The sequence below is a fragment of the Eurypyga helias genome, unplaced genomic scaffold, assembly GCF_000690775.1.
Source record: "Eurypyga helias isolate BGI_N326 unplaced genomic scaffold, ASM69077v1 scaffold27611, whole genome shotgun sequence".
Classification (NCBI taxonomy): domain Eukaryota; kingdom Metazoa; phylum Chordata; class Aves; order Eurypygiformes; family Eurypygidae; genus Eurypyga; species Eurypyga helias.
The window spans coordinates 36553-46247 of record NW_010233164.1 but is presented as its reverse complement, the minus strand read 5'-3'; the positions used below and the strand labels follow the sequence as shown (position 1 = coordinate 46247).

At 54.4% G+C, this 9695-nt stretch overlaps 1 protein-coding gene across 1 annotated transcript in view; it reads left to right on the top strand.

The window, feature by feature from the left end:
* The first annotated feature begins 1774 nt into the window (after positions 1–1774).
* LAMC2 (laminin, gamma 2) overlaps positions 1775–9695 on the top strand; it is a 13695-nt gene continuing 5774 nt past the window's right edge. Inside the window, 12 exon segments of the mRNA XM_010161662.1 lie at positions 1775–1814; positions 1908–2096; positions 4936–5065; positions 6024–6122; positions 6353–6489; positions 6880–7002; positions 7132–7321; positions 7663–7775; positions 8065–8283; positions 9061–9240; positions 9648–9692; position 9695. The exon segment at position 9695 is cut by the window's right edge and continues 173 nt beyond it. Coding sequence (XP_010159964.1) covers positions 1775–1814; positions 1908–2096; positions 4936–5065; positions 6024–6122; positions 6353–6489; positions 6880–7002; positions 7132–7321; positions 7663–7775; positions 8065–8283; positions 9061–9240; positions 9648–9692; position 9695 — 1466 coding nt within the window.

The window sequence follows — 9695 nt, the reverse complement described above, 5'->3', positions numbered from 1 at the left end:
CTGCAACAGCATCTTAAATGGCTTTGGGTTAGCAAGACCTGAGTCTGTGCCAGGGTTAGAGAGTTGGCTCTGAACATGCTGCACCCTCACAGCAGGACCTGAAAAAAGGTTTTCATCCCCTGGGGCAATGCTCCTCATGCCTGTAATTTAACAGCCTAGTAAATCCTCTGGATTACATAGATGTAGGGAGATGCGTGGGTGTAGTGTGACAGCCATAGAGGGGAGGGATGAGGGGTGGGATTGACCCCAAGCAGTTCCGCTGTGAAGGTGAGCACGAATATCTTCAGAAAGTCCCACGCTGCTGCTTTCGGTGGGCTGTTTGTATCGTCTCTGCCCTTTGATCGCTGGTGATGCTCACTGATTTCTCACACCCAAGAGGCAGGAGTTCTGCATCCGCAGGTCCCCTCCCAGCAGGCTGCGGTGGCAGAAGACTTTCTGCCGCTGGGTCTCGGTCTCCTGGCAGCTGGGCTGCAAGTGAAGAACCGTGTTTGCCAGAGCCAGCAAAATCTCTCTCCTTGTTTCCTGGCGCATGAGGTCATCTTCCTGCTTGGCAGCCGCCTGCTGAGTGCCTTGTCTGGTATGCGGGTGTTGATGGGTGTGTGCGAGGGTGGTGCCCAGCGCTGGGCGCAGCGAGCTCGCAGGAGGCCGCATGCGGTCCCTGCAGCCTCAGATGCAGAGGATGGGGACCTTGTATCCTCAGGCTAAGCTGTGTCAGAAGAGTGCTGGGAAGGAGGAGTCAAATCTCTCAAGCACAACTTGCTGTCCCCATCCGTGCTGCAGGTTTCTGCTTGCTCTTGGGTTTCCTCCACTTGCCTGTGCCGTCAGAGGTGGCCCGAGCTTTTTTTTCATGTCTCATGAGGTCAGCAGTGAGCAGAATTTCTCGGAGGGAGGTCAAGAATCCCATGGCAGCATTGGAGTGGTTTGGAGCAGCTTGTCAACGGGCTCTACACCCCTGTGGGACCCTGTTTTTTCCCTCAGGGTGTTTCTATCTCCTGCCTGTCTTTGCCAACCATTCTATCAAGCATATCTGCTCTCCTCGGTGGTGCTGAACAACTCGCCTGAAATAAATGTCCTCCAGGCTTAAACACTCTGCTACTGGTCCCCAAGGTCTTGGCAAGTAGATGAGAGGTGGCTTCAGGAAGAGATCTGGGCAAGATCATGAAGAAGAGTGCTGGAGCAAGCATGTCTGGGAAGATACCTGCCAGTCTGCTCTCCAGAGGTCCCATTTGTCCTGGCTTTAGTGGGATGCATCTGTCATGCAGCGATGTTGACAGCTGCAGCTTTTCTTCCTGGGGAGGGTGAGGTGAGATGACCTGTGCAATTCTGCCGAGACCTTTTTTTTAATCTCCTTCTCAGCTGGCACGCTTCCACCAAGCTCCTCGGATCACAAACCACTCCTCATCACCCCTGCACTTGGCTGGGAGGACACTTGCATCACAGGCCTAGATGGAGGGACCTGGTGGAAGTTGGTTGAGCTTTGCTTCTGAGCTCACTCCTGGTCAGAGACCAGGTGAAACCAAATATAATGTCAGGGATTTTTCCCTTTTCCCTGAAGTCACCAGTAAAGCTCCCCATGCATTTATCAGGACAAGGTTTGGGGTTTTGTTTACTCAAAGACCTCGTTATGTTGGAAGCCCTCTGAAAGTCAGGAGGGCACCTCTGGCCATGCCACACTGTGGAGTGGGGCTGCTTGGTCCCACTTGTTTGTCCATCCTGAGCTGTGTTGTCAGTGAAGCTTGGCATCGCTCCAAAGCATGAGGATGTGGAGCACGACATGGGCATTGGTGGCATGTGGGTGGCTGATGGACACAGACGTGTGGGCTTTGGGCATCAGGGTGGTCTTACAACTTCGTGGCTTGTGCCCTCAGCTGTAAGCATCATTTGAGATGTCTCTCTCCTCTCCCCAGTCTGCGACTGCAACGGGATGTCCAGGCAGTGTGTCTTCGACTGGCATCTCCTGAGGGAGACGGGGAACGGGTACCGCTGCCTCAACTGCCTGGGCAACACAGAGGGTGCCCGCTGCGAGCACTGCAAGGAGGGCTTCTTCCGCCAGCGGGAGGAGGACTGCTGCCTGCCCTGCCACTGCCACCCCCAGGGTATGTGGCCACCTGTCGCAAAGGGATCCTGTTGGCTCATGGGTGTTGGGGGTAGCTTGGCTCCAGGTGGGATTATCGAGGGAGGTGCCAGGGCCCAGCGCGGTGTTGCTGTACTGTACATCATAGGAGATCCTCCTCCTGGGTGGATGCTTCACCACTCTGAAACCCACCTGCCCCCCAAAATAGCACAGACTCACAGAATGGTTTGGGCTGGGAGGACCTTCAGAGATCATTGAGTTGAATATCCCTGTCATGGGCAGGGACATCTGTCACTAGACCAGGTTGGTCAAAGCCCCATTCAGTGTGGCGTTGAACACTTTCAGGGTTGGGGCATCCACAACTACTCTGGGTCAACTGTTTCAGTGCCCCACTACCCTCATCATAAAACTTTCCTGTCTTATGTCCAATCTAAACTTCTTTCAGTTTAAAACCTTTGAGCTTTGTTCTGTCACTACAGGCCCTGGTAAAAAGTCTGTCTTTGTACCACATCCCCTCCTCAGACGCAATGCTATGAACTCGGAAATTATCCTTTTGCTGTTGCAATGCAGTTTGCCTTTGAGAAGCTCATCTTTATATATAGAGTCCCCTTTATACGTTGAAAGGCTGCAATAACGTCTCCCCGGAGCCTTCTCTTCTCCAGGCTGAACCACCCCAACTCTCTCAGCCTGTCCCCATAGCAGAGGGGCTCCAGCCCTCGGAGCATCTTCGTGGCCTCCTCTGGACTCGCTCCAACTGGTCTATATTCTTCTGATGTTGAGGGTTTCACAGCTGGACGCAGCACTCCAGGTGGGGTCTCACCAGAGCAGAGTAGAGGGGGAGAATCCCCACCCTCGACCTGCTGGCCATGCTTCTCTGGATACAGCCCAGGATACGGTTGGCTTTCTGGGCTTGCCGTGCACACAGCCGGCTCATGTCCAGCTTTTCATCCCCCAGTACCCCCAAGTCCTTCTCCGCAGAGCTGCTCTCCATCCATCCATCCATCCCCCATTCTGTACCAATATTGGGGATTGCCCCGACCCACGTGCAGGACCTTGCGCGTGACCTTATTGAACTTCATGGTCTTCACATGGGACCACTCTCCCAGCCTGTCAAGGTCCCTCTGGATGGCATCCCTTCCCTCCAGCATCTCCATCAAAAATCCCTGCATCACCAAAAGGGACCCTGCCCTGGTCTGCCCTGAATTTGGCAGGTAGCCATGAACCTGCTGACCCCTGCTGGCAGCTGCCCTGGAAGGAGCTGTTTGCCCCTCCTGGCTGCCATCCTTATCTTGAGGTCGGTGGCCAAACCCCAGTGCAGGAGCGGCAGCTTTCACCGGCTTTGTGAACCAGGCTGATGCTTCCTGGGTGTCACAACGTTTGGCGGGCTCCACAAAGCCTTGTGATTGCCTCATAAAAGCAGAAGGATAATTCCCAAGTTCATGGCATTGTGCCTCAGGAGGAGAGGTTGTACAAAGTGCTGCAGTGCTCGGGGCTTCCGGAGACTTCAGCCTCTCCTGCTCCTCCAGCAGCTTTGTGCAGGTTGCAGTGCTGTGAGATGGGATTTCTAGCTCTGGGGTGTTTTCTGCAGGTCTCGCGGTGGTTACACAGTAGGTGTGATGGCTCCTTCATCCTCATCAGGTTTTGGCTTGCCCTGCAGTAGGTAGCTCGTACCTCTTGTGCCGAGGTGCTGTAGATGTTGCAGTGCCTGTTGGTCTCGGTCAGTGCCGGGAGATCACTAGAAGCACCACCCAAACATTAAAAAAAAATGATGTCAGGAGGAGGAGGAATAGGTTTTGTGGTGGTGGGAGAGTGAATATCCCCATGGTTGTCCCCCCACGCTGGCATGCAGGCAGGCCTGGGGGCAGGACGGCTACTGTGGCTCTGGCATCCTCTCCCCTCCATGCTGGCAAGTGCACAGTGGCAGGTTAGAAATGAAAGAGCCTACCTCTGCCCTGTAAGGTCCTTGTGGTGGCACCAAAATCAAGTGACACAGATGTCTACTAGCAGAGGGTCCAGCAAAGAAGAATCATAAAATCATTTAGGTTGGAAAAGACCTTTAAGATCATAGAGTCCTTACCATTAACCCAGCACTGCTGATACCACTACTAAATCATGTCCCTAAGTCCCTTATCACGTCTCTTAAATCCTTCCAGGGATGGTGACTCAACCACCTCCCTGGGCAGCCTGTTTCTGATAATGCTTTTGGTGAAGAAATTTTTCCCAATATCCAACCTAGACCTCTTCTAGTGCAACTTGAGGCTGTTTCCTCTTGTCCTATGGCTTCAAGTCACCTACATCTCTGCACCCCCCTTTCAGGGAGCTGTAGGGAGCGATAAGGTCTCCCTGAGCCTCCTCTGCTCCAGGCTGAACCCCCCCAGCTCCCTCAGCTGCTCCTCACAGGACTTGTGCTCCAGACCCTTCCCCAGCTCCGTTGCCCTTCTCTGGACACGCTCCAGCACCTCCGTGTCTTTCTCGCAGTGAGGCGCCCAAAACTGAACACGGAGTTCGAGATGCAGCTTCTCCAGAACTAGTTCTCCACTTGGTTTGTGCGCCCTTTTCCATCTTGCCCTTCACAATGACATTTATAGTAGGGAAGAAGATCCTTATCCTGAGCATCTGGCCACCTGCCTGTTGAGTTTTATCTCCTCCACGTCTCCTGCATCAGTCAGGGAAGCTGGAGCCGACTTAACCGCCAGACCTGGTGTCTCAGCACTATGCTGGGACCCCAGATGGGGACCTGTCGCTGAGGCTCTATTGCTGCTGCAGTGACGGTGTGGTGCTTTGCTTCCCTGTCCCTCTGGCAGCATTGCCAGGAGGGCACAGGGAAGTGCCTGTCCGTACCTCTCCCCCTCTTTCCACAGGTGCTCTTGGCCCGCAGTGCGACAGTGATGGCCGGTGCAGCTGCAAACCTGGTGTGATGGGCAAGAAGTGTGACCAGTGCCAGCCAGGCTTTGAGTCTCTCTCCGAGGCTGGATGCCGGAGGAGTAGGCAGTAAGTGCTGGCAACCATCCGTGGCATGGGGACAGCTGGAGAGCCAGCCTCCAGAGCTCTCTCAAGGGGCTGTAAAGAACCTCTGCCGGCTGAAAACACCTCATGCAGGGGCAGAGGCAGCTTGTTTTGTGACAGCACGCCCGTAACCCTAGGCTAACCTCATTGCTGTTTGGGGAGAGAGCAGGCTTGAGCAGGGCTGGACCTCCCTTCCATTCCACAGAGCTCTCTGTCACACCATAGTGTCAAAATTGGAGCTTAACCAAGCTCCAAAGTGATTGCTTTATTGCCCAGATAACACCAAGCAGGCACCAGCCAGGCAGGCTGATGTAAAATAAAACCAGTCCACGCACGGGTCTGTCTGGTGTTGGTGCCACTTTGTAAGGACTCTGCCCATGTAAAGACGTACATGCAAAGATCAAACCCTTCTTTTGCACGAAGGCCTGTTTAAACACCTTTTGAAGTGCTTCTCGTTTGGCTTCCTCAGGGCTTCTTCCTTGATTCATCCCACCGTTGCTTCTTCAGGAGCCCCAGCAGGCCAAGGGTGGGGGTGAAGGCTGGCTGCCTGCAGCCGTGCTGCTGTGTCTGGCCTCCTGCCCGAACCTCCCCAGGGTGTTACTGCCCATGGGAGGTCAGCCAGGGTCTGTTAAGCTCAGTGGAGCTTTGCTTTACTTTTGCAGGTGGATCTTGCAGAAGAGAGGCTCCTAGGATGGTTGAAAGCTTGTGCTCTGGGGCATCCTGGGGTAGTAGCACTGGGCACCGTCTCAGCCTGGCATCCGTACTGCTGCAGCTAAATTACTTAGAGAGATGGCTCTGCTGATTATTTTTCCCTTTCTGGCATGGGACTGGCAATGGGGTAGGGATGGGGGCGGGCTCTGCTGTCTTGTAGAACAGCTGGGGACACTGGGCTTCCAGGTCGAGATAGAAATCCAGGTGGATGTTCCTGCTGTCCCTGTTGCAGGAGCCCACAGTGTGAGTGTAACCTGGCTGGCAGCATGGGGGGCTGCTTCTCCGGCCGCTGTGTCTGCAAGGCGAGCGCTACCGGAGAGCGATGCGAGAGGTGGGTGTCGAGAGGATGTGCCAGACCTCTGCAGATGGACTTTTCCTCCATCTCCCTGGCAGTTGCATCTCTGGTAGTGCCTGCACACCTGTCTCACCATCCCGGCCTGGCACAGACCTTAGGCCATGGTGATGGCTGTGTTGCGAGGCGCTCGTTAAGAGGGTCGGTTGTTTTGACTCGGAACAGGAGAAAACAGGCTTAAATGTTGTCACCTTCTCGCGTTTTCCCAGGTGCAAGCAAAACTTCTATAACTTGGATGCCAGAAACCCTGCGGGATGCTCCCCCTGCTTTTGCTACGGGCACTCGGCGGTGTGTGACAGCGCAGACAACCACAGCGTCTATAACATCACCTCCACCTTCCAGCAAGGTGAAGCCCAAGCAGGACACTCCTGTGACTCCTGGGGGTGTTTGCCATCCCTTCTCTTGGATGTGCTGGAGGAGCCACCTGGTTGACTCCCTGCTGGAAGTCCCTGTGCTTTGGTGGGTGGGGTGGCTTGATCGTAGGCAGAAGGTAGGGTGCAGGAGTTGGGGGCAGCGTAGGATTCCTTCATCATGTCTTTCCTGCCACTTGGGAAGGAAACCCCATGCTCAGTCTGGCTTATTTTCAGATGTATGAGCACAGGGTTATCTGTGCTGCCTCCTCAGAAGTCAAGGGGTAGGAATCCACAGGTTTTGATAAGACACTGCTGCAGGAAGATGCTGGAGTCCAGGAAACCCCTTCCCTGTCCCTGCTGACTGTTCCTTGCTGACGTTCCAGGTGCTGAAGGCTGGCGAGGTGTCCACGAAAGCGGCTCCCCAGCCCAGCTCCAGTGGTCCCCACGCCATCAGGATGCCTTCATAGCAGCGAGGACATCAGAGCCAATATACTTTGTGGCACCTGGTAGGTGCGGAATTGATGAGGGGGAGAGGTGATGGTGACCCTTTGCTTGGTCTGATCTCGTGAACTGAACCTTTAGGAGGAAGGCAAGATTCTAAGCCTTTTGATTTTCAACCTCCCTTCCCTTTGCAGTGAAATTCCTTGGGAATCAGCAGCTGAGCTATGGCCAGACGCTCTCCTTCGATTACCGCCTGGACCGAGGGGGACGCCAGCCATCTCCGCATGACGTGGTCCTGGAAGGAGGTGGCCTGAGAGTCACTGCCCCCTTCTTGCCCCAGGAGAAGGTCCTGCCCTGTGGTGTCAGCCAGACGTACACCTTCAGGTAAAGGGTCATTTGGGGCAGGGTGAGCAAGGAAAGCTGCAGTTTCAAGAAGCTCCTGGATTCAGCTCTGATCCCTTGGAAGTGGCAAATTGTTGCCTGTTTTGGGCTGGATGCATCTCGGGTGCTTCCCTCCTGGATAAGGAGGTTACTTTGTGAGAGGGACAGTAGAAAATCTGGCTTGAGGTCGGGCTGGGTACTTTGTTTGGGGTCAGTCACATGGGTGGAGATTGTTCCCCAAAGTCTTGAGCTCAGGAGGGAGACGGGCGAGGTTTGCTGCATTTTCTTGATGAGGATCTTATTTTCTTGAAACTGGTTCCACTTCTCCTCCCTCCCACGGGTAGGTTGGATGAGCACCTGAGCAGCAAGTGGAGCCCGAGGCTGAATCACTTTGAATACCGCAAGCTGCTGGGAAACCTGACAGCTCTCTGGATCCGAGCCACCTTTGGGGAGTACAGTAAGTGGGGGGAGAACTTGCAAGCACGAGGTTGGCTTCTCCTTGTCGCTGGGGATGCCAAGTCTCCAGATGGAGACACTTTTGCTAAAAGATATTAAAAAACAATAATAATTTTTAAAAGTGCCCTAGAATGCACAAAATTAATTTATGAAGAGGTTGAGCAGATGGGGACAGCAAAGCCTTGGCTCTGGTCCCTCTCTCCACAGGTGACCTGTGCAAGTCCCGGGTGCAGGGGACCTGCAGGTGGAACTGTTGGCCCCCACAGGTGACCGGCTGTATTTCCCTCCAGGCACCGGCTACATCGACAATGTCACACTGGTGTCAGCACAGCCCATCGCCGGAGTCCCTGCTCCCTGGGTGGAACACTGCGAGTGCCCAGCGGGATACCAGGGGCAATTCTGTGAGAGGTGTGCCCCTGGCTACTACAGAGATGCCCCCAGCCTGGGGCCCTTCAGCATCTGTGTGCCCTGCAATTGCCAGGGGGGAGGAATTTGTGATCCTGACAATGGTAAGTGGAGCCACAATCATGTTGTGCTTATAGGGTGGCTACGCAGGGCAGCTGCCTGTGTATTGAGAACTGAGCTACAGCGGGGCACTAAGTGGGGCACAATCCCTGGCTTGGGGGCCTGGAGTGCAGGGAACATCATGGGTAAGGCTCCCCAAAGCCTAGAAGCACTATGTCCAAAAATACAAGGAAGATGTGTGGGGATCAAATTTGCCTTAGATGATGCTCATCGGAGAGAGAAAAAACATCTCCTGCTGCTTGGATAGCAATAAAAATCTCCTCTTCTGACTTTCTTTTAAAAAGTAAGTGTGGAGCCTGTAGGTATCAGTGATGTACACGTTTTACTACCTGCCTTGTTTAAACAGTCCACAGTGTTGCCATGTAAAGTCAAAGTAATGTGAAATTAAGCTGTCACTACTTTCCAAGTCTGAATTTCCAAATATCTGAGCATTGATCAGGTGGCACAAAAGGCAACTTGTGGCTCCTTGGCGGCTATAGGAGCAGTGAAAAATGAGATCCAGACACTTTTGGGTGGTGATGGCCAGGCTCTATGCCTTGGAATATGCTCTTCCATGGGGTCTTATTGAAGGAGTAGGGCACATGGTGATGGGCCAATGGGCAGAGAAATGAAGCACGTATGAGCAAGTGTGGGGATCACAAGGGCTCCGGTGGAGGATGGTGGACCACCGGCACATGGACACCAGTGAGGGGTGGAGTGGTGGAGCATGTCCCACCATGGGTGAGAGCACACTGCCCTAAGCCCTTTCCTTCCTCCTTTAGGCGAATGCTACTCGGGAGACGAAAACGTGGCCAATAGCGTCACCTGCCCCTTCGGCTTCTACCGCGACCCCCGGCAGCCACACGGCTGCAGGGCATGCCCCTGCGGCAATGGCCAAGGCTGCTCGGTGGTGCCAGGCGGTGAGGAAGTCATCTGTGACCACTGCCCTCCTGGAGCTGCCGGTAATGCCCTCCTCCGGGTCCCGTCCGCTCTGCGTTTCCCTGGAGCTTCAATGGGGAGGCACAGGCATAATGGGCCGGTTCAGCCCTAAGGGCTACATCCAGGGAAAGGTTCTCATATAACAGAAAACGTGGATGGGAAAATGGATGGGTGGGGAGGGACTGGAATAGAAAAAACAGGGGAAAAAAACCCGAATAAAAAACGACTTTCCTGAGGTCAGTTGTTGCACCCAGCTTTCGAGAGCCTGCCCAGAGCATCGTGCGCTGGCTGCAGCAGCAAGGAGAGTGGAGATGCTGTTCTGCTGGCCCCAGTCGGGCTGAATGTTCCCATTTCTGTGGGGTGGGGGGAGCAAGGCAGCCTCTGCCTTTAGGGAGAGAGGGTGAGCTTCTCCTTATCTCTCTTTTCCCAGGGGCCAACTGCGAGTACTGTGCCGACGGCTATTTTGGAGACCCAGCGG